The 24,462-nt window shown below is 44.2% G+C and overlaps 1 protein-coding gene across 2 annotated transcripts in view; it reads right to left on the minus strand.

Annotated features, from left to right (window-relative positions):
- DPP6 (dipeptidyl peptidase like 6) overlaps nucleotides 1-24,462 on the minus strand; it is a 496,940-nt gene that overhangs the window by 2,428 nt on the left and 470,050 nt on the right. The window contains exons 17-26 of one of the 2 annotated variants that reach the window (XM_054991456.1): nucleotides 21,214-21,274; nucleotides 20,913-20,926; nucleotides 16,824-16,922; nucleotides 13,938-14,007; nucleotides 8,574-8,768; nucleotides 7,783-7,837; nucleotides 5,266-5,377; nucleotides 3,133-3,191; nucleotides 849-921; nucleotides 656-729 (exon numbers count right to left, since the gene is read on the minus strand). In XM_054991456.1, the coding sequence (XP_054847431.1) occupies nucleotides 656-729; nucleotides 849-921; nucleotides 3,133-3,191; nucleotides 5,266-5,377; nucleotides 7,783-7,837; nucleotides 8,574-8,768; nucleotides 13,938-14,007; nucleotides 16,824-16,922; nucleotides 20,913-20,926; nucleotides 21,214-21,274 (812 nt within the window). The remainder of the gene's footprint in view (nucleotides 1-655; nucleotides 730-848; nucleotides 922-3,132; nucleotides 3,192-5,265; nucleotides 5,378-7,782; nucleotides 7,838-8,573; nucleotides 8,769-13,937; nucleotides 14,008-16,823; nucleotides 16,923-20,912; nucleotides 20,927-21,213; nucleotides 21,275-24,462) is intronic. The other variant, XM_054991455.1, reaches the window with a different exon arrangement.

A 24,462-nucleotide genomic window follows, 5' to 3' on the forward strand; every position in this document is an offset into this window, starting at 1 on the left:
ATAATATCCTGGAGGGGAAGATTCGGGTAAGGAGAGTTCTCTTCCTCACCCCTGATTCTTCCTCTGCTATAACTGTCTGCCGTAATTCTCGAGTATAAAGTTCAGAATCTTATTTATTTATTTACTTACTTAAATTTATAGTCCGCCCTCCCCAACCAAGTGGGCTCAGGGCGGATCACAACAATTTAAAACACACTACACAATTCATCAGCAGTAGCCATTAAAAATATAAATAATACATATCATTCATTTAAAACATATATATTTGCACCATATAAATACAGCTTATCCAACCGAGCTCTTCAGAAGGCGACCTATCGGTATAGCCTGCCTAGTGCCTTTCTCTGATTGGTCCATCAAGCTCCTGGCTCGTCTCTCCTAATATAATTGTTTTTCCACCTTCCTTTGCTGTTCCTGGTAACGATCAGTTTCCCATTATCACCCTCCATGTTTTCATATGATGATGCACTTCTCTAGTATCATAAGGAAATACGGTAATAGCGTACGGGCAACCACCAGCAGCCAAAGCAACGTGGGATACACGATCCTCCGATGACCTGCCCAGCCTTTCTACTGAATGACCCAAGTTTACGATCTCTGAATCTGCATCATCCCCCCTGGAGGGATGCAAGGAACAATTACAGAATACTTTTACCTGCAAGCTGTAATTAGCCTTTGCCTTAATTAGGTGAGTAATGAGGTCAGCGGTGTGCTGGAAGTGGATTTTCTCTGTAAAAACAGATGAGGATCAATAAGTGTTCAAAAGTACAGGAGAAGAAATTTAATTAAAAAATGGATTTTAAACGTGCAAAACGTGCCACACGATAATGCACCAGGACGGAGCTTACCATCGGCAGTTGCGTGGATGATCAAAAACTTCTGGTCTTTCGTTGACATCACTCTGTGTGACAATTTGGTAATCTGAGAAGAGTAAAGAACAGGTGAGTGCCAACATTTTACTCACTGAGGCCAGTTAACTCTTTCATTAACTGAAACTTAACCCATGGAAATAACAACACCGATATCCAGCTTGCAGTGATTGATTAAATGTATAATCTGCTCTCCCCGCGAACAGGCTCAGAGCGGATAACATCAATGCTAAAATGTACAATAAAAAATAGCGTTAAAACCATAAACATACAGTTCAGTAATAAAACAACTCCAGATGGCGGCCCATATTTCCAACCCCAACCAAACGTTCTATGGGATGGGAGATGAAGGAGCTGCAACGGCCCAGCCGGTGGGAAAAACAGATCAGGGTGGGGATTATGCTACCCCCACCCCCCAACAGGATACCAGTAGGTAGGCTCACCCATAGCTCAGCCTCAGCCATATGCCTGGCAGAACATCTCTGTCTTACAAGTCTGGCAAAAGGATAATAGATCTTGTTGGGTCCCGGTTTCAGCAGACAGAGAGTTCCACCAGGCTGGTGCCAGGACCAAAAACCCTCTGGCCAGGCAAGCCTCCCTGGGGCCAGGGACCAGCAGGGCGAGCCTCCCTGGGGCCAGGGACCCTCCGGGGCACATATGACCAGAGGCGGTCCTGCAGATATGAAATCAATGGGCTTAGACTGGAGTAATGCTGCGCAGGATCGCACTGCTGGTCTTAAGTGTTGAAATTTACAGGCTTCGTATATGGGACCACAGTTACAATCACAGAAGTCCCTGCAGAGGTTTCTTGCACATAATTCATATTGCAACATATCCAAAGTAACTAGAGGAAGCTGTCTGAACTGCTAAAAGAGCTCTGATGTAACAAAACCTTTTTTATTTATGTCACTTGTTTGACCTTTTTGCTGTTTGACCCTGTGCGAATCCAGTCCAAGTTCTAACATCATGCTAAATCTCTTTGTGGCTGCCTAGACCACATTAAGAAGAGCAGAATTAAAGTTTCCATCCAAGTAGGAGCCTTTGCAAATTGTTCAGAGCTGCAGCTATCAGGAGTGCCAGTCTTTCATAAGTGGTCTAGCAGAGATTTCTAACCAACCAGGCTTTGGGCTCACACTTGTGCAGGAAATCCGTATTAAAAGAGCAGCGTGGTAGAATCCTTAAAGTGACTAGGATCTGTGAGACCCAAGTTCGAATCCCCGCTCTGCCATGGAAGCCTTGGGCCAGTCATACATTCTCAGCCTAACCACAGGGTTGTGGTGAGGATAAAGCTGAGGAGAAGAGAACCGAGTAAGCTGTTTTGGTTCTCCACTGGGGAGAAAGGTGGAGTAACAAGTTACAGCATTTATAGTCTACCATTCTTCCCAATCAGAGCCACCAACTGAAGCAAAATCAGTTAGTCCATGAGAGCTTGGGAAATGGCAGTTCCCCGCCTAAAAGCTTCCTTGTGAGCAGGAGTGAAGTTCCTCTGTGGCATGTTCTTGGTGTGATTGTGTGTCATTTATTCACAAACACGATGAATAAGCTTCCTGTCTTGAGCTCCCAGATGTTATTAGGATATGAATGTTTGTTTCTTATAGGTAACAAAGCTACACCAGGTGACATCAATGGGGCCAAACCTTTTAGGTCTAAGTGTCAAGGGAACTGTATCAGCCATCTTATCCTATTACTCACGGCAGCCAGCCTTGCCAAACTACAAAAACTACAACGGCATCTTTTAAAATTCCATCTTCTCTTATTAGTCACATTTCTTGCTCTTAAGTGCTAAACTGCATCTTGTGTTTGTGCTAGCAACTGATGCTCCTACTGCCGGTAGTCCTAATGATGCCATCATCATCATCATCATCATCGTCATCGTCATCGTCATCATCGTCATCGTCATCATCATCATGGCTTTTTTTCTGCTGGATCATGGTGGAACGGAGTTCCGGCACCTCTTGAAAATGGTCACATGGCCGGTGTGGCACGGAAGACAATCTAAACTCCCCTCTGTCTGGAGATCAGGGGGTGGGGCCACGGCCATGTGACCATTTTCGCCTAGGGCGATTTAAACTTTAAAAAACTCCCCCCTTGTTCCAGCTGAACCAAAGTGACGTCATTGTATGGTTCTGAGTTCCACCACTGAGTTCCAGCACCTCTTTTCCCAGAAAAAAGCCCTGTTATTATTGATTGCATTTCTAATCCACTCTTCCTGCGAACAGGCTCAGAGCGGAGCCCAACACATATAATATAGCATAAACATTACCTCATATGCTTTATTATCAATCCCTAGTAATCCCAGGTATCTTTCCGAAAAGGCCGACGCTGAAAGAAAGAGGGACGTTAGCTAGGCGTTAGGAAGTCAATGGCAAATCTCTCAGGGACTAAGCATAAAGCCAAGGCATTTCTTTGAGACCTGGCCTTGCCCTTCCAGACATTCTGCCATCCAACCACAAAATCTGTCAGGGGTCACAACAAAATTGTTAGTCCTACCAGAAGGCTCTCAACCAAAGCCCACACAGTGGAAAAATGTAGTCAGCAACACGGGATTCAGTGGCAAAGTCATTACAAAATATAATGAAAATCTCAGAATATTGTGAGCTATGTTTGGCTTTTCGTCACAGGAAATTTGAATTCAAAGATAAAGCAATTTGAAACACAGCGTTATAATTTAGCACATGCTCCATATGCACTGGGAGCTATAGAAAATGACTGGACTGGCACAACATTATGCAAATGAATACAATTTGCATATATTTGCTAAATTTGCTTCTGCTTTGCTTACTTTTCATGCAGAGGGCAAAGAGATTATTCTGGGCATGATAAAGGCTTTCCTCTGGCCACAGGATATCCTGTTCCGCCCTCTTCCCCACTTGCTGAAATTTCACAGCCTTTACCAGACACTTCCAAGGGCTTTTCTGCATGCTGAACTTATTCCTAAGCAGTTCATAGCAGTTGATCGACAAGCAATGGAATCGGTTTGGGCTCGGTTCTTTCAAATGTCTGCCCTACCTCTGCATTTCAACAGCTATAGGGTCCGTTTATTTTCTTCCTCACACGCCCTAAAAAACCAATATTTTCAAGTAAGGGTGCTTTGGCATCATCAGTGGCGTCACAGCACCCCTCCCCCTTTTTTATTTTTAGTGCATGCTTAAGTTCCCCCCAAGGGACTTTTGCAATTAAAAAAAAGGTCATCACTTTCACAATATTGTAACAATCTAACAATAGATGAAGCTGGTTCTCCGAATCCCCAACTTTTATTTTTTTAAAAAAACAAGTCTCTAGCCCTTAAGTTGAGGAGATATGCCCTTCTCCTTATAACTCTGCAACAAAGAGGGCTAGAGACTTACTTCTTTTAAAATTAAAATTGGGGATTTGGGGAGCCTGCTTCGTCTATTATTACATTACATCATTATAACGTTATGAAACTGATGATTAAAAAAAAAGATTGAAAGCAAAACCAAGAGGAAGAAGGAAGATGGAGGGAAGCAGGAGTGGTTCAGTTATGACAAACAACCAATGATCAGAAAGTGGGTTGGAAGTGGGTGGCAGTGGGCAGGGTAAAGAAAACCAAAATAAACACTCTGCACAAGGAACAAAGGCGGCTCAGAATCGGCTTTAAAAAAAAAAGACTGGGGTAAAAGTGGTGTCAAAAGAACGGGGGGTGGGGTGGGGGAATGAGGAAAGCAAAAAAACAAAACCTAAAGTGAAAACTAAATGCAAAAAAGTTTGTTTGGAAATCAAGGGATAAATCGAAGCTGTATGAGACCGGAACTGATGAAAAAAACCTGTGTGGAAAAGTCCATCGTTCTTCCTCATTGGCTAGAAACATAGCGCCACCCACAAAGGGCACCCGCAAAGGGCACCCGCAAAGGGACAGAAGCCGACAGGGCTGGCTCTGTAAGAAGACCAGATCATATGGTTGCCTCCGGCAGTGGATTTTGACAAGTGCTGGTCACCAGCCTCCTGTGTGTGCCGGTCACCAGCCTCCTGTCCCACTGGCCAGTCTCCTCCAGAACTGGTTCCCCCATCTCTGCCTGACTCACAACACCATCCTTCCACCTGGTCTGCACCTACCTGGTAAGAGGAGGAATGAGTGCTGCTTGCCTCATCCACCCCTGTCCTGGCCAATTTTTAAAAGGTGCAGAAAAATGCGCACACCTCATTTTTCGCACCATTTCTTCTTTATGTGAGAGTTTGGCCCCCATTTTAGCCACCTTGGCAACAGTATAGCTAAGATGCTATTTGTAAAGAGGCCAGAGGGAGCAGCATGAACCGACGGAGCCCTGGACGTGGCAATTTCGGAGCCTAATGGCCATTTCTGCAATTGTAGAATGCAACCACTGCACCGCAAAATATATACCTGACCTCTGTGGTGCCTGTCAGGACTGGTTCTTACCGTACAACTTGAAGTCTGTCAGTGGGGAAAGAGCTGCACCACATATGAAGACTTGGTCCTTCTTCTCTTCTCCAGAAAGGAGGATATAAGCACTCAGGTAGCCACCGTAGTCCTGAGAGGCAAGGAAGCGATACAATAAGTTCATCAATAAATTGCTCATGTGGTGGAGTCCAGAATATTCTCAGAGTTTCAAAACTGGAGGCAGAAAGAATCAGCCCGTGGCCATTACCAGATTACGTAAGGGGATGCTTGATTTGCACAACCTAGGGCTCTTCAGTCCCCTATCAATGTTCTTCTAGCAGAGGGCACGCCAGACTGCAATCACACCCTGCAAAGTGTTTGGCTCTTCAACAGGTATGTGCAGATCTTCTTATTCGTTTTTAATTGCTTTAATTGTTGTCAACTGACAGCAAAGGCTGTGAAGATGACCAAACTGCGCCTCAAATTGCCACCAGTTTCTCCAACTCCAGACAGGAAAGTGTTTTACCTTTGCTTCAGGCTGGAGAAATGATCAGCACAGATTCCCCCCCTGCCCCAAGGCATTCTTGCCCATATACTTTCGACCATCTGTGTGTCATTCACTCCCAAATCCTTAGCTGGTCGCACCAACACATTTGTTAGCAATCCCACCTCCCAAATCCAGCCTGTGTGTAGACTTGTGCGGGAAGCAACATGACAGTGACTTCCTTAGAGACAAATCCTCAGCAGGTCTACTCAAAATCCTACCGAGATCTACTCAAGGTGGCATATCCCAGGAAAGAGTTCTTATTGCCTTATTATGAGGCCCAGTTCCTCCCAAGCCTGCTTATCTGAGAACTATGGATCTAAACCCTTACACCTGGTTTAGAATCAGGGTTGCCAATTCCAGATTGGGAAATTCCTGGAGATTTGAGGATGGGACTTGGGGGGGGCAGGGTTTGGGGAGGGAAGGGACATCAGTGGGGTACAATGTCATAAAATCCACCCTCCAAAGCAGCCATTTTCTTCAAGGAAACGATATCTGTTGTCTTATATAAGCTGTAATTCCAGGAGATCTCCAGACCCTACCTGAAGGTTGCCAAACCTATCTGGAATCAGAATTAAGACAGAGAAGTAACAACCAGATAAATGTTGCTGGGCTGTACCATTGCAGACTGTAGATATGGGGGGCCTTTATGCTTGAATGCTTCTATATTAACAAAAAGAGACCTTCATACATATTTTTTAAATGTGGAAAAGAGCAACAGTCCAGTCGCACCTATAAGACTAACAAAATTTGTGCAAGTGTACGAGCTTTCATGTGCCACAGCTCACTTCTTCAGACACAGCTAGAATGTGAGTCCATCTGTCGTTATACCTTGGAGAGTGGAGTGATTACAGAAACCGAATGATAATAGGGGGTGAATGACAATGGCAGGCATGATTGGATAGGGTGGGGTACGCAGAGGAGTAGTGGGTGTGGAGAAATTAGCATTGGTAATGAGACAGGAAGCCTAAGTCTTGATTCAGTCCAGGTGGATGCATAGTTACAATTCAGCAGTCTCTCTACTCTACCTTTGAAATTCCTCCGCAGGAGAACTGCTAATTTTAGGTCAGCAACTGAGAGTCAAACCACATGATTTGCACGTGAATGTACTTACACGTGTCCCCCCCCCCTGCTTTCCTGTTCACTTGCACCCCATGGCCACATGGCACTGAACCTGAATGTCCTGGAAAGTTAAAATGTCCCCCCGCTGTTTTTTGAATGTTTTGGCAGGGCCAAGGTTCTAAGCTAGCCTTTCCCCTAAGCTGTCAGTTTTGCATGTAGAGAGAGTACTTACGGAGGAAATATCACCCCCCCCCCAACTGTCTGATTTGCAGTAGCTCAACCACAGATCTATCATTTAGGGGTTTTGCTTGTCTGTTTCACTGCTCAAAAGGACATTCAAAATCATTAACTCCCTGTACTAAGTCGTATAATGTGGCTTCCCACAAAATCATTAACATCCTGTATGAAGTCTTCTTCATCTGTTCCCACAGATACACTTAATGAATTAATCCATACGATACAGACTTGTTATAACCAGGGGACTCTAATCACAGGTACGGCCTTCCCTTACAACCCTCACATACACCTTACTTCTTTCTTAATAACTTCTTGCTTAAAATTAAGCGGTGAGGTCTTTCGCAGATTGCTTTTCCCTTCCTTGCTAGGCAGTCAGCAGCACTTTTAGCAGTTTGTATCAGCTCCTGTCACAATTTAACCGGCATCGAGTAATGATGAGTATTAGCCATGTGTTGATATGAAAATTAATTTTTGAAAAAAAGAATTGCTGTCCCACAAAATTTTCTCAGCAATGGTTGGCACTTTCCTCTTTCAGGATATGATTTACAAAAAAAAAACAAAAAACGCTGATGAATTGATTATTTAAAAAAAAATCCTTCAAGGTAACAACCAGTTGTTTAAAAGACAACAACCTAAGGATCAGATACACGCCATAAATCAAGATGCATAAATTCTTGTGCAAATCAGCACAGAAATGTAAAGACTTCACTCACCTTTCCAAAAACAGCAACTCGAGACTTATCAATAAATGACTTCCCCAGCATTTCACTAAGAAAAGGAAACAAAACAGACATAAGTCACTCAAAGGAAATATTTGTCTTTAAATAAGCTGCTCAAGATAATCCAAATGATGGTATTCCCCATGACTGTGTATGGATGTGAAAGTTGGACGATGAAGAAAGCTGACAGGAAGACATTTGATTCATTTGAAAAGTGGTGCTGGAGGACAGTTCTGCAGATACCATGAAAGGCCAAAAAGACAAAGAAGTGGGTACGAGATCAAATCAAGCCCGAATTCTCCCTAGAAGCTAAAATGACAAAACTGAGACTATTGTACTTTGGTCACATCATGAGAAGACAAGATTCTCTGGAAAAGTCAATATTGCTGGGGAAAGTGGAAGGCAGTAGGAAAAGAGGAAGACCTACAACAAGATGGCTTGACTCAATAAAAGAAGCTCCGTCCTCCAGTTTGCAGGATCTGAGCAAGTCTGTTAACGATAGGATGCTTTGGAGGTCTTTCCTTCATAGGGTCACCATAGGCAGGAGGCGACTTGGTGGCACATAGCACACATGGCCCAATTTCAGTTTGGCAAGGGACTCTCTCATCGCAAACAGAAGGCAGAGATGAAGCTCCTGTCTGGGGTCTTACCCATGTCACCTTGTAGGGCCCCAGGGGTTTTTATGGAACAGTTGTACAACTATGTGTTGATCACTGCCCAAGCACCATTTTAATGACACAATGACAAACAAACTTCACTTCCAAAAGGTCTATTAAGCCATTCACCGGACAGCTTCCATTTGGTCCTTTTCTTCGAAAACGCCCAGCCTCCTTTTAACATCATGCAACAGTTTGGTCCCTTGAAATCCACTCCCACGGCCGTCGAACTTCATCACGATTGTGCCGTGGGAGCTGACCATAACACTCTCCCAGTTCACTTCAAACTTTTCCGTCACGCTCTGGGTACCAGGAGTTCCATCACTGAAAGAGGAGAAAAGAAAGCCCACTTTATTCACTTTTTCGATTGCGATGACAAGAGGTCTTGGTTGTTCAATAAGCAAGGACCACAGGAAGTGAGATTGCGCTTCCTAGTTGGGGTAACATGGAAAGTAGGAAGTGCACTTTTCCCCTGTGAAGAAATGCATGTGCTCTTCGGTACATCTGGTTTTTCGTACATCTCTCTTCATGGATGAGATGTGTGTAAACTAGTGCTACCAACCTCCAGGGCTGACCTCCAGCTGACCTCCAGACTACAGAGATCACTTCCCCTGGAGGAAATGATCTCTTTGCAAGGTGGAATTCATGGTATCACATCCTTGCTGACCACCCTTCCCAAGCTCCACCCTCCCAGGTTCCATCCTCAAATCTTCAGGAATTTCCCAAGCTGGAACTGGTAGCTCTAGAGCCACGTTACAAGAGACAAATTACACGAGGAGGAGCACATGAAGGGAGTCAACTTGAGTTTTACAAGTGATTGGAGGGCTTTGGCAATTTCCCTTCTCTACAGAGCCAGCAAAGAGTGCCCCTCCAAGGGTTTGCTCATTTCCTCTTTGCCTCCCGGAAGGCTCTGTCAGTTTCACCTCCCCTTCTAGGGGGTGAATAGGAAATAAACTCTCTGAGGAGCAATCTTTGCTGGCCCTGTAGAGAGGAGAAATTGACAGAGCCTTCCGCCCTCTTTTAAAACTCAGCTTCCGGGCTAACATTGTGACTCCCTTCACATGAGCATCCTCGTGTAATTCGTCTCTTATAGTTTAGCTCCTAGTGGGAGTCCATTTTGGAGATTACACTCAGAAATGCAGGAAGCACAAATTCACTCATGCTTCCTCTTGTCCTGGAAGCCACTGTTTCTCAGGGCCAAAAATCCACATGAAGCCATTTTACGATGGCTTCCGGTTGTTTTCACACTCCTTACCGGCCATGGAACATCACACCAAGCTCCCAGAACGACAGCGTCTTCCCGGCATGATTTCATGCGAGAACTCATGTGAAATCATGCCAGGAAGACGCTGTCATTCCAGGATCTTGGCCCCATGTTCTGTGGCCGGTAAGCAGTATACAAACAGCCTCTGTCTCAAGGGTACAGTTGAATGGAAACATTAACAGTGATGTATTCTCTACTATTTCCTCATCAAGTCAAGCTGTCAGATTTTAAGCTCTTTAGGGCAACTGCAGCCTCCAATCACAATAAAGGAAACGCAGGCAATTGCATCCACTAGCATATTCTAAGACAATGGCATTCTGTCAAAGCTGCAAATAAGGTCTGCTGAGTGTTTCTATCATTTATTGTATTGTATTGTATTTTTCCTTTGTATCTCACCTTTCAATCAGGAAAGGGAGTTAACAAAACTAAAGTACAATAAATGTATAACCGCCCATTCAGATGAAACCAACCCATTAAGAGCCACCATCAAAAGATAATAGAAACAACAAAACATGATATGTGCCCACAAGAATGCAGCATTGCTGGTGGAAAGTGCTGTTAATTGGCAGCTGACTTACAGTGACCCCAGAGGGTTTTCTAGAGAAGAGGCGAATAGAGGTGGTACCTGCCATTGTGCAGTGACGCTGGACTTCTTTGACAGCCTCCCATCCAACTATTAATCTGCTTAAGCTTCCAAGATCTGACAAGACTGAGCCAGCCTGGGCCATTCAGGTTAGGGAAATGCAGTATTAGATAAGCCCAAAGGGCTCCCTACAAAGCACGAATTGCAAAACTAAGAGCCCTGCCGGGGGGACCATTTTAGCCCCTTTTCTGAAAATTTCACTTGGCTAGCTTGGCGTGGGGGCATACTAGAGTAAATAATTCTAGTGGGAAGGTGCAACAAGAGAAAAGACCTTGCTCCCCAGATCGGGCCCCATAAGATACTCTGAAAACACATTTTGGGTAGGAGAACTATGTAAAAAGAGACGCTTCCTGAGATATCCTGGCCCTAGACTTAAATGAGAAGTCAACTGGCAACCAGGTGTATATTCTGCCAAAAAACTAAACAGCGCTGCATAAAAGGGCCGGGGAAGTTTGCTGGCTTTGTTTGCAAACAGTAAAACTCCAGGCACAAAAGGCGGCCCTCCGCCCGTCGCTCCTCCTAATCCCTCGCCCCATTCTGGTTGAGGCTGCCAGCGATTTGAGTAAATTCTTCCTACAGGTTTTTTTGCTCCCTGCGTATGTGACTTTGCTGATTTGCATGTGTTCGACGCACACCCCAGCAGTGCATCCTCATTCCGAGGCTGTCTAATCAAGTGTTGTTAGTCTGATGAGTTCCAATCTTCCTCAAGCACTTGCATAATGAAGCACATTTCCCCAGAGATAATTCTGATGTGATGTAACAGCAGGCTTCATACGGTGCTTTTGTCCTTCCTCCAAGTGAGCTTCAGGGTGACATTTTGGAACTCACCAGCAATGTCATTCCTCATTTGCTTGCAAAGGAAGTCATTGTTTGGCTTTGTTCATTTATCTTTGTCCAGCCGGCTCAATAAGAGAGTTCAGGTTACATGCTAGGACGATTATGGGAGAGTGTTCAGACTAAGGGTCTAACCAGAGGGGCTGAGGCGAAATGCCCTCCACTCAAGAATTCACCCCCAGACTTTCAGGTGGGTAGCCATGTTGGTCTGTAGTAGAAGAACAAGATTTGGGTCCAGTAGCACCTTAAAGACCAATTACACTTCCAGGATATGAGCTTTTGCAAGTCAGAGTGAAGGGAGCTCTGACTCTCGAACAATTATTTACTGTGCTACACTCTGCCTAGAGCCATAAAGCTGGGAAGATTAGAATGGCAGAAGGGAAATTTCCATTGATATAGGAAGGGAAAATAATGTCATCCCCAAGGTGGGAGGGAGGGAGGGAGGGAGGGAGGGAGAAAGAAAGAAAGAAAGAAAGAAAAAGAAAGAAAGAAAAAGAAAGAAAGAAAGAAAGAAAAAGAAAAAAAAGACAGACAGACAGTCTATTTAAACTCAAGACATGAAGAAGAAACTCTCTCTTCTTCTATGCCTCCTGAACAGGGAGCCCCAAGCCACAATGGTCTAAACTTTTACCCAGAGACTCCATTTTGTCCACATGGCCAGAAACAACGGGGAGAAGACCCAACCCAGAGGACTATGGTAATGATCAACTTCAAACTACTGTAGCTCCAAGCAAAGCTAACCTGTTCTAATTTTAAAATGTTTAGGATAAATTCCAAGTGTAGAGAAAGAGGACTGCACGTTTTCACCTTCTCTTTGTTCCCTTGCTCTGCCTGAAATGCTCGTACAGAACATGTGTATTCTTTTTATTCTTTTAAGCTTTCTTATATTTTGCTCTAACTTGATCTCCGGAAAAACACCACACCTATTTGGTCTTGCTATCTGAAGTGTGGTAATGGGGAGGAGCCGTGGGTAAGCTCACCAATCCTGGAACGTAGTAGCGCAAAATTGTGAAGTTGCAATAGATCATCCTCATACTTGCTTGCAGGAGTCTGAAGGGAGGCATGGCAACTAGACAGAGCCTCTAAATGGCAACATAGGTACAGAGTGCTAGAAGTCCAATTCCAACTGGCAGGAGACACTCTCACAATCACTGGTGGCGACCCAGTTTGTTTTTGGTATCTCCAGAGAGTGAGGAGAAAGGGCCGTTTCACCTCATGGAGCCCTGGGGTGGCCAAGGGATTTTTCGGATCTCCTGGGAGCAAATCAGAAGGAACTTGAGTGGCTCTTGAATCCATTCCTTCATAGGCTATCATGCTTATTGCTGATATGAGGAAATCTTTAGGGTTCCACTCAATATGACTGAAAGTGGCCCTGCCAGGAGCCAAGATGAGGTGGCTGATACGTACTGCAGTTATTGGATGCCATTCAGGTTGGTGATGCAGGAGCCCCATAGATCTGGTACGTGGGGCAGAGTCTATTAGGAAGTGCTCTTGCGCAAGGTCTGCAGGAATGCACAAGAGTAATAGGTACTACCAGGGCTTTTTTTCTGCGAAAAGAGGTGGTGGAACTCAGGGGGTAGCCCTCGGAGAAAATAGTCACATGGCTGGTGGCCCCGCCCCCTGATCTCCAGACAAAGGGGAGTTTAGATTGCCCTCCACGGAGGGCAATCTAAACTCCCCTCTGTCTGGAGATCAGGGGGCGGGGCCACCAGCCATGTGACCATTTTCAAGAGGTTCCGGAACTCCGTTCCCCCGCGTTCCTGCTGAAAAAAAGCCCTGGGTACTACACTTTCTGGTGGATCATGTGCCATATTTATTTGTGTGTGTGTTAAATTGTGCTATTTGGATGTTCTGTTTCAGGATCCTCCTGAGATAGCCTCGCAATGGTCAAAGGGAACTGTGGCGCTTGGGCTGCTAGTAACTGGGCACAAGAGGGAATTTCAGCAAACACAGTTTTCTAACTTCTTGCACCACATGCTTCACCAGCCAAAATCTTTACACAACTGTTAAAAGACACATGAGCCTCCTTTGCACGAGGCTACCCTAGCTGCGCTAGGAATGGGCATGCACACAAGGAGGCTGAGGCATTGTGACTGCCTCAAAATTTGGTGGGCAGGACATCCAAAGAAGCAGACTGGACATCAGTGTGAGGAGCCAGACTCAAGAAAGACAAAGGCAGGACTTCATCTCTCCGATGCACGGCTGACTTACGAAATGCGCAGAAGATGAGGCAAACTGATAGAAGGCAGGCTCACTAGCCCTCACCAGCCACAATTGGAGGTAACACTTCTCTTGTTGCTCGAATACGGGATCAAAATATATAGTGCAGCTATTCCACGTGAATGTTCCATGTGGCTGGGTAGAGAGTTGGACTAGAAGGAATCCTTGGACTGATCCAGCAAGCCCGTATATTTAGATGGAGGAACAAAGGCTTCCTCTTAAGGCCATGACCTTGGAAGCATACAAGGTCTTTGGCCATATTAAATCAGGTAAGAAAGGCCCATTTCCAGGCTCTTCTCCCCCTCCCACCCTTTCATTCCTGCTGTGATCTCCTCTCTGCCATGTTTTTGTTTGGCTTTCTCCTCTCTGCCATGTTTTTGGCTTTCCATCCCCTGGTCTTCTTATGGAATTTCCAAAATCAGAAGGGGATAGCTATAGGTATTAGATGTTCCTTTGGCCCTCTAGCAAACTGCAGTCTTGGCTGAATGTTTGGATACAGTCATAAAATTAAGCAATTAATCATGTTACTCACACCACCAGAAGTAATGGATAATTCATGATGTCCACGAAGACAGCCGGCTTTAAAATCTGAATTGGCAATTCTAGATAAAGACAGTAAAAGAAAGGGTGGGAGGAGAAAAGCATTTACCTTTGGGAGGATTGCTGTTACACTGAATAGGCTTTTTTGTAATACTATGAGCACCTCTCAGTTGGAAGAAAATGGCATTTGATAAAATAGCTCAACAAATAACCACCTAGCAGAATAGATGCTTTCAAAGAGAAAGCTGCACTGTAATATCCAGACAAGAAATCCAAAGTCAGGGTGCTCCAGGGCACTCTGGCATGCACCAAACATACAATTATAAGCCAATGATATATATTATTTCCCCCTTTAGGCAGGGGGAAAGTGACAGCACCATGAACCGATATTTTGAAACCGTCAGGGGAGGGAGAAAGGGAAAGACTGAAGCAAAGCAAAATGAAAATGCACCCCAGCAAGCCGAAGAGTGTTGTTTCCCTCCTTTGCTTTAGGGGTTTTAAGACAAAGAATTCCTATTGTTAATTTTCAGGGGGTTGAATGCAGCTATGCCTACCCTGGTAAAATTGCTGAACACAAACCAGAAAAGATTTAATTGGATGGTATAAATTAAGCTGAGTGTTGGTGGGAACTGCATTAGCTCAAGGCATATATGCTGGAATACTGTTAAGCTGTGTCCCACTTTTCCTTGGAGGTATTCTGGTGCCCGCGTACTCATGGCATTGCCGGAGATGCTTCCTGTTTTAATTCGTGTATAAAATGTTAACCATGTATGCTCCCTACCAAAAGTCTGGCCATTAAAGCCAGCATTAGCAATGCTGCTAAGACCTGCATGAGCTAATAGGTTTAAATAGTTTGCTTTGCAATCTTTCCCTGACACCCTGGCCTAATTAATTATTCCATCAGACTTGCTAACAAATGGCAGATGTGTATCATTAGCCCTGCGCCATCCCGTGGAGAAGCCACTTGGCTTTAAATATACATAAAGCAAAGGCTGCATGGGTATAGATATGATGAAGATAAAGCATTTAAGGCAGGCCTGGGAACACAGCCTGGCCATATGCAAACAGCCGTGCAATCACCGTCAGGGCATATTTACTGCTTTGTCAGTTAGGTGACACCCCTACGACATGCTGGCGAAGGAAGCAGGAGACAAACCCACCAGCACGGGGCAGAAACTGTCTATTAGTCATAGTGTATCCCAAATATACTGTGACAAGGGAAGAGATTCTACAGCTGGGCCTGTCCTAAAATAGTAAGTGTGGCTCCATAAATAGTAATGATGTACAAACAAATGATAAAAGCTGCAGCACTTTGGATGATGAAGACATTTTTTTTTTAGTGTTGTCTTTGATTCCCGAACATAAAACATTGTTTACTTAAAATACAAGTTGGGGGCTTTTGAGGAATCGGTGGGAATGTCTATTCCTGTAGAGTAATAGTAAAACCCTGCTGGATTGCAGCACGCATCCCTTGACCCTAATTTCAGATTCTATAAAGGATATGCTCCAACTGGAAGCACATCAATTTAGGAGCATTTTTCAACTGATTTTAGAAGTATCTCCCCTTCAGACTCCTTCAGCTTCAAGAAGGGCAGAGTTCTAAAAGCTCGTAGAATCCTGGAACAGGGAATGAAGGAAGAAATTAGGATTGGGAGATATATACCACACATCCCCTGAATGAATGCCCTCTTCAGCATTATTTTCAAGAGCGAGGGTCTAGAGCTGCCCAATACCGCCTTCTGTTTCCCTGTTGTTTTTTTAAATGAACCTCAACTGCCCTTAACATTCTGTCACTCCTGGAGGGAAATAATCATGCTCAGGGCTTTTTTTCCAGGGGGAACGGAGTTCTGGAACCGCTTGAAAATGGTCACATGGCTAGTGACCCTGCCCCCTGATCTCCAGACAGAGGGGAGTTGAGATTGAACTCCCCTCTGTCTGGAGATCAGGGGGCAGGTCCACCAGCCATGTGATCCTTTTCTCCAAGGGCAACCCACTGAGTTCCACCACCTCTTTTCCCAGGAAAAAAAGCCCTGATCATGCTCAGTATTTCCTATCCATTTGGGGGGCTTTCCCCTGTTTCTTTACAAACTGATGTTTTTCTGTATACTTCGGGAGCCTAACAAGTTTACAGAAAGCCCTCCCTTGTGTATGGGTTATGACATTCTCTATCTATTGATGGGATGGCAACATCATTTGGTTTTCGAAAGAGTGAGGTCTAATTGTATACTAACTGGACATATGCTTATATAGAATCTTTGAAGATATGAAACATTATCTTGTGAAAAACACCTTCATATTGACTGCTGAGAAGCTTACCTTCGTGTTGCTGTACGGTATCATACGTACCTCCAAAGAAGCAGTATTTACAGAAGCCCATTGGCTTCAATGGACATAGAAGGGTGTAACTGCACTGTTAATAATATACATGCTTTCAGTCTAAAGATACCAGACAGAAATCTATCGCCTGCTCCACATGCACAGTGTCTTGTCTCTTATTGTGGGCAATGGAAAACTCCATGCAACTTTTATTTTAAGTTTTATAAATCTATGAGTTTTATAAATCTATTCTTTTAAGTTCTCAAAGTATTTTATAACAAAGTTTTACATGTCTAAAATATATATTGGTTTGGACACCGTGACTACCTTTCAACAAATCTGTCTCCAGTGGAGAAATTTGGGAAGAGAACGAGGAATTACTGACAAGGAGGACTTCAATTTCTGGAAGTTACAAAGTGGAGGTATTGTATTATCGCTTTGTTTCTGCATAAATTGGTGGAGTATCAAATATAAGAGTATACATATATCAGCAGTATCAGGAAGAATATGAACACCTTCTTCCTCCCTGTCCAGGCAAGAGGACAAAAGATTAACAACTTACTGTAATCATGGATCTTGATATCAATGTATTCTACTTGAGGCATTTGTCTTTCAGCTACTGTTTTCTGCACTTTTTCATTCAATTCCAGATCAAAAAGTTCTGAAAGAACAGGGACCAAAAGAAACACACAGCCAATCTGTTATACAGAGTTAATTACACAGGTACATGGAGGAAAACTGCAGTGGGAGGGGAATTTCCATCCCATATCCCTATTTCATAACCTCTTCTCCATTTTCTTTCACTCCTGGCTGTACTCCCCTCTCATATTCTCTGCCCTCTATTGTCAGTCATCATATATGCACACTCTTCTTCCCCTAGTGACCATCTTTCATAACAAGTAAATGACCACTGAAATCTTGCCGCACAACACAAGATCTCAGCAGCCATTTTAGTTTGCCCAAGCAATCCAAAATGGCTGCTGAGATCTTGTAAGGTCTTGTGAATTTAAGATTCTTCTACAAAGTTGAGGGTTCCCTAGGTCTGTAGAAACATCTCCCCTTTCTGTACTGGGCCCCATTGTGTTGATTTTTTGATCCACACTCTGAGGCCAGTTAAGAATTAGAAATGTAGATTAGTAGAGGCTATTTTTTGTATTGCATAAAAACTGTTTCTAATGATCATCATTACATTTGCCCTGACCTGAATAGTCCAGGCAAGTCCAATCCTGTCAGATCTTGGAAGCTAAGCAGGGTCATCCTTGGTTAATAACTGGATGGGAAATTGGATGGGAGACCTCCAAGGAAGATCAGGGTTACTGTGCAGAGGCAGACAATGGTAAACCACCTCTGTTAGTCACTTGCCTTGAAAACCTCAGCAAGGGTTGCCGTAAGTCAGCTATAAGTTGATGGCACTTTCTACCACCAATGATTTAATTAAGATCATCCTTTGACATATTGAATCAGTCTTAAGAAACTAATGGTGCTTAACCAGCCTGTATCATCTAGCTAGCTTCCATCCACAAACCTGAAACTTGAAAATATTCAGCATGGATCTAGTTTCAGTTCATAGGATAGAATGAGATGTCCTTGGGTCCATTAATTATGACTGGGAAACCACGTTGTTCAAAGGAAATCCCTACATTCAGGGCTTTTTTTCTGGGAAAAGAGGTGGTGGAACTCAGTGGGTTGCCATCGGAGAAAATGGTCACATGGCTGGTGGCCTCGCCCCCTGATCTCCAGACAGAGGGGAGTTTAGACTGCCCTCCGTGCTGCAGCGTGGAGGGCAATCTAAACTCCCCTCTGTCTGGAGATCAGGGGGTGGGGCCACCAGCCATGTGACCATTTTTAAGAGGTTCCGGAACTCTGTTTCACCGCGTTCCAGCTGAAAAAAAAGCCCTGCCTACATTCAGTGATAACTGAGGAGGGAGAATCAGGGGCAAACTAGACAAATATGATGTCCCGTATTTGGGGTGCCTCTGCCATTTTATTGCTGGAATTCCCTCGCTTTATACACAATGAGGAGGTCCAATCCTACTTGGGGTGACTGACTTCTTGAAAATGGTGCCTGAGGGGGGGCAGGAACCCCTCCTCTACACTGTGCCGTGGACCCGAGTAGGATCGGGGCCCCATAGCATTTGTAAAGTGAGAGAATTCCAGCAATAAAATGGTGGCAGCGTCCCCAGGGCATCCCATATCATCTAGTTTGGCCCTCACTCTTCTCTATCCCTGCAAGATCCCTGAGTTTAGGAATACCCCCCACTTGGCATCACTGTTCACTTGTGAGCATGCCACCAAAGATCTACACTTGAACCAAGATCGTTGAAGCATATTAGATGTGAAAGTTGCGGAGTTCACAGGAGGTGGAGATTTGGGAATTTCTATCCGTTCAGAATTGCTATTCTTCCAATTCCTCCAACGCTTTGACCACATTCAGAACCGGGGGATACTGCGTTCTCCCCATCCATCCAAATTAATAAGTTTCTGCAACCCATAATCCTATTCTGAGCCCGCGTGTCTGTCTCCAATGCATTCAAAAGGAGAGGCCGCATCACAAAACCCTGTCAATTCCAATTAATGAGGGTTTTTTTTCCCACAGATATTTCAGCAGGTGGGGTTTAATGGTTCAATGAGTATTCAAACTTGTTCCTGAAAAGCCTTCTCTCGTCCTTATTGAAATCATAACTCCCACAAAAGCTCCCAAGCAATAGACTATTAAGTTTGGTTAAATGTTAGGCTCCTCATTTAATTATGGCTTGCACAATTAGCTTTATCAGCAGAAAGAGGCTGGCCACGCAGGGACTCTGGAAAAGACATTCTATTTGCTCATATAATTGCATCCAGAGAAAGGCAGAAGCAGAGTGGAAGCGCAGACTGACGTATCTCGGGAGAATTCTCATTTTTTCCCCCTGCCTTAGGACCTCTGGGAACTCTTGTCTATGAAGTACAAATAGCCAGTTCTTAATTAAATGTAAGCACAGCATAATATTTGGTGGGATTTACAGTTATCTGATTATTGCAGAATACTCCCTTAATGTGGCCCCGTATTATGAAATAAATAGAATTTGGCTAACAAGAAGCCATCACAATGGCTTCCTTTATCCAATGGAGCAAGAGAGCACTGCGTAGCGAACAAGAAACTGGGCGCAAGATAATCATATGCAAAATGAGGTAGCTTAGCAAATGGGCAATGCTTTGTGCTTGCCACTTAGATCCAGGGCTTTTTTTCAGCCGAAACACGGTGGAACGGAGTTCCGGCACCGCTTGAGAATGGACACATGGTTGGTGGCCCTGCCCCCTGATCTCCAGACAGAGAGGCATTTAGATTGCCCTCCGTGCCGCTGGAGTGGTGCAGAGGGAAATCTAAACTCCCCTCTGTCTAGAGATCAGAGGGCGGGACCACCAGCCATGTGACCATTTTCGCCGAGGGTGATTTAAACTTTTAAAAACTCCCCCCTTGTTCCAGCTGACCTAAAGAGACATCATTGGTCCTGGGAATGTGTGCGCACTTTGCAGGCACACATGTGGTACCAGGGGCACCACCTCCCGCCAAGAGTTGCCCCCTGTGCTGGCAACCCACTGAGTTCCACCACCTCTTTTCCCAGAAAAAAAGCCCTGCTTAGATCTGTTGACAAGCTCCAAGTGCATCTCTTGCTCTGTGTTACTTTGACTGCCTTCACCACCAATTCCTGGCTTGCCTTAATGCTTTTGGTTTCAAGTAATGCTGTGTTAAATGTGTGTGTGTGTGGGGGGGGAATCGGCCCAAAGCTGGTACCAGTTCATGTCACAAGGGAAGGAAAGAGTGCAACATACACCTCCCCTTGTTTTAGCTCAGTGGGTTCTAAGGGGGCATATTGATTTATTATCCAAGCTGTGCAGGGCCCTATACACAAACTGGCTTGGAAGACCAAAGCTTGCTGTGGCAAGGAAAGCACATTACGGGGTGGCCTGAGGGTAGCAAATGCATTTATCATTTAGACATTATGACAAACGAAAAAAGAGAGGCAGGCAGGTACAGTTCCACAGCCCTCCGTTCAGCTCCTCCCTCCCGTTTTCCAGGATATTTTCTATTTCCCCTGAAAAGGTCACTTTTTTGTCCAAGCCCTGGTCACTAATCACAGCCCAAAAGAGTGCTGTGCAAAAGCTTTTCAAAAGCTGGTTTCCAAAGCTGTGTGGATGGAACAGTGCAAGCCCAGAATCCCTGAATGGCAGGGTTGCCAATCTCCAGGCGGAGCCTGGAAGTCTCCCAGAATTACAGTTTCTTTCCAGAAACCCGTTCCCCCGGAGAACACAGCTGCATTGGGGAGTGGACTCTGTCATGTCCCCTTGCTGAGGTCCTTCCCCACCCCAGACCCCACCCTTCCAAGGTGGTGACAATCACAACAGGGGTGTGCTTGCTTGTTATCGCTGCAGCTCGTGCCCAAACTGAATAAACCTTGCAGTGCTTCCAGAAGCTCAAGGGCTACCTGGCTCAGCTTGCTCCAGAGCTAGGCTGTTTTAATATCTGTCCATTCCTGGGCCAGATGAGGACCAGGCAGGCCGAGGTCCGTCCCCCCCCCCATTTGCTATAAAACCACTCATCTCGGACCAGTTCCTCTCTCTGTATCTCTCTCTCTCTCACACAGCCTATCTACCTATCTCACTGGGATAAAACCGAAAAGGGGAGAACTTTGATGACAACTTGCCCAGCAATGCTTGGAAGATGGGGGGGGGGGGGATATTACTGTACCAGCCAAGTTGGTCACTAAATTACTTCGCTCCCTGCTGCATTTCAGACAATCCCTCAAAATCGCCTTATATTTCTTCTTAATATGAGGTATCAAAAATAACTATAATAAATGCTGTGAAAACTGATACGTTTTTTGCCATTTAAACTGAATACATCAAAGATATGAATCTTATTCCTCATTCCAAATCACTGCTGAAATAGGAAATGGTGCCCTGAAGGCCTGTACTTACTTTGCACATGTGTTGTGTTGTAAAAGTTGTAAACAGTTACCATCGGAACTCTTGGACCTTGGAAAGAGGGAGAAAGAAACACATTACATTACATATATGCAAGGTAATCATCATCAGCCACCAATAAAAAAGATACGCAGGGCAGAAAAAGCACTGAAAACCCCACAGCCTTTTCTCAATGGAGAGCTCAGCACATCTTAGCTAATTTGTTAATATTTTACTTAGTGCAAACAAAAGAGGAGAATGAATGTTAGCCCCATTCTGCAGTTGCCCCATTGGCTACCTATCAGTTACTGGGCTCAGTTGAAAGTATTTGGCTACCACATATAATGCTTTTCACAGCATTGGTCTGGCATATCTACAGGATCGCCTCTCTCCCTGTATTACACCATGGCAGCTTCACTCATCCGAACAGGGCACTCATCTACACATGGGCAAAATCAACAGCTACCCATACACCTTATGGAAAGGTCTACCTGAAGTGCTCAGGAAAGCTCCCACACTTTCAGCTTTCTGCAAACTATACAAAACTATCCAGAGGGATATTTACTCAGATAGGTGGACTGTAAGGAAAGGAAGTGGTCTCAAAGGGATGCACTGGTAAAGGGAGAGGGACTATAGACTTCATTACTGTGTACCGTCTGTTGCTGTAAACACGATCCTATTGGGTAGTTTCTGTGTTGTGTAATTTGTCAGGCTTAAGAATTGCTTATGCTCTGTTTCAACATTTCATCTGTATTGGATTTCTGCTAGTTTTAAATCTTTGTAAATTTGCATTTATAAACCCTATTGCATGGTTTATTGGAATATCTTTGTAATTGAATATGGCGACTCACATTGTGTAATCCGCCTTGAGTTTCAATGAGGAAGGTGGACTATAAGTAAGTAAGTAAGTAAATAATCCCTTGTGTTTAAGAATTATTTTGATATCATATATCTTTGTATACCAGAGATAATGGAGAATGTTAAAGGCAAACAAAGCTTTGTGTCTTTTTAAATTACACATATGTGAGTTTATTTCAAACTGATTTTTCTTTAAGCACCTTTTCTGATACTATTGCAATCTACAAATTAAGAGTGTTGAATCAAGATCTGGGACTCTGGTTTTGAATCCTCCCTCTGCCATGGAAGCTTGGCCCGACTCTCACAGACCAACCAGCCTCACAGGGTTGTTGTTGTAAAGATAAAATGGAGAAGGGGAGAATGATGTTGTAAGCTACTTTGGGTCCCCGCTGGAGACAAAAGCACAATATAAATATTTAAATAAAATAAATATCTGTGACCGTCCACTTGTCCCTGATACAAAACAGTCCCTCTGTTACAGTACATATGCATGCACACATAACACACGTGGACTAAACTTCATAAGGTCTCAGCCACCTCCTGCAGAGTTCCAGAATCCAAACAGCTGAGCAGGGAATGAATAACTTGATACGCGTCTAAACATATGCAAGGAAACAAAGCATCCAACTACACTTCCCACAAACATCTATCCTGAAAGTAAATGTTGAACGTATTTATTTTCCTGCTGCTTTATAGTAAACTGAACAAAATACATTGCTGGCTTAAGCACTTATTAAGAATTCTTTTTTTAAAAAAAACCCCAAACCCTATTAAGGCCACTATACTCAAAGGGTCACGTAGGGCTGGTTATTGTAGAGTGAATTAATATGATGTACAGCAGACAGAGACAGAAGCTGGCTCAAGGAGCCAAAAAATGCCTAGTGCTAGAGGAATATATGCCACCATGGAAGACCAGGACCAAGAGAAGTTCCAGCAGAAACAAGGTACAGGATCCAAGCCACTCTCTTCTCTCCTAGAAGGAGCTCAGGGGAAACCCGTTCTGTGCATTTACTGCTGAAGTTTCTTGTGCACAGCACTGACTGGCTGGAAACCAGTGCTGTCACTAACTCCCCCTCCCCAAAGCAGTTTCTCAGTGTTTCAAAAACTGATTCTGGTTTTTAGAAAAGAGAACGAATGTGAACCTTAACTGAATCAATGAACACGTGACTTATAAAGCAAAACAAGTAGGCAGCCTGCCTGCAGCATGGAGAAAGAGCCAGGCAGACTACGGAATCAGCATTTGATTTGCTGGCCAGTAAGTGTATCGAATTCATTGCAAAGGTGGGCTGGAGAAAAACACACAGCCAGTGCTGATTTTGCATGCATGTCTCTACAACTCAAAGCACTGCGAATAACCATGTCTCTGTTTATCTGTGAAACATCGGTGGGCGTGCATTACCTTTCCCTACTCACAAATTCAAAAGGACTGTAGTTAGAAAGTCCGTGATGACTCAACAGATTACCTGGAGTGTGAAATATTCTGTCTCAAATCAGCTTTCGCATCTCCCTCTCACTCATATTACTGGCTGAAAAAAGTGAACATTTGGAGGCGTGCATTGGCTGATGTTCGTGCAGCAGCAGCTCCAGTTAAATGAATGAAAGTGTTCCAGTGGCTATGCCCAGACCCGTGACAGCTGGGAGTGCCATGAGGACAGCAGGGTGGTTTGATTCCAGGGAGCAGCAGGATTTGAGTCCAGTGGCACCTCCGAGACCGACAAGATTTCCAGACTGTGAGTTTTCAAGAATCAGAGCTGGCAGAGGTGTCTGAAAATTGTGTTGGTCGCTTAAGTTGCCACTGGATTCAAATCCTGCTGTTCTACTAGACCAACACCTAAAACTAATTCCAGGGAGGTGAGGGCTCTTTTACCTGTCTGACTTATGCAGAAAAAACAGGGCTACTTTCCCTCAACCCTACACAACAGGGTTCACTAATCTCCTCCTTTGGAGAACTGTTCAAAATATAATTGAAGTCTCCTCTTTTGTACAAGGCCAGCATGCTAGATAACTTCATCTCTACAGGCAAAGGCAAGTTATGGTTTACCGTCCATGGATACTCTGGCCGATTGCAGCTCCCTGGCTATGATGATACTTTCAAGCACACAGTTTTAGGCGTGCACTGGAAACATTTTTGTTGTATACCCCAGTAAATGTAACATGTGAAGGCCTTTCTTTCTTTCTTTCTTTCTTTCTTTCTTTCTTTCTTTCTTTCTTTCTTTCTTTCTTTCTTTCTTTCTTTCTTTCTTTCTCTTCCTTCCTTCCTTCCTTCCTTCCTTCCTTCCTTCCTTCCTTCCTTCCTTCCTTCCTTCCTTCCTTCCTTCCTTCCCTTTTTATACCACTTTTCTTGGGTTAAAATCTTGAAGCTGTTCATAGCAATCAATTAAATTAAAATCAACAAAACTTTA

The sequence above is a fragment of the Eublepharis macularius genome, chromosome 11 (assembly GCF_028583425.1).
Source record: "Eublepharis macularius isolate TG4126 chromosome 11, MPM_Emac_v1.0, whole genome shotgun sequence".
Classification (NCBI taxonomy): Eukaryota; Metazoa; Chordata; class Lepidosauria; order Squamata; family Eublepharidae; genus Eublepharis; species Eublepharis macularius.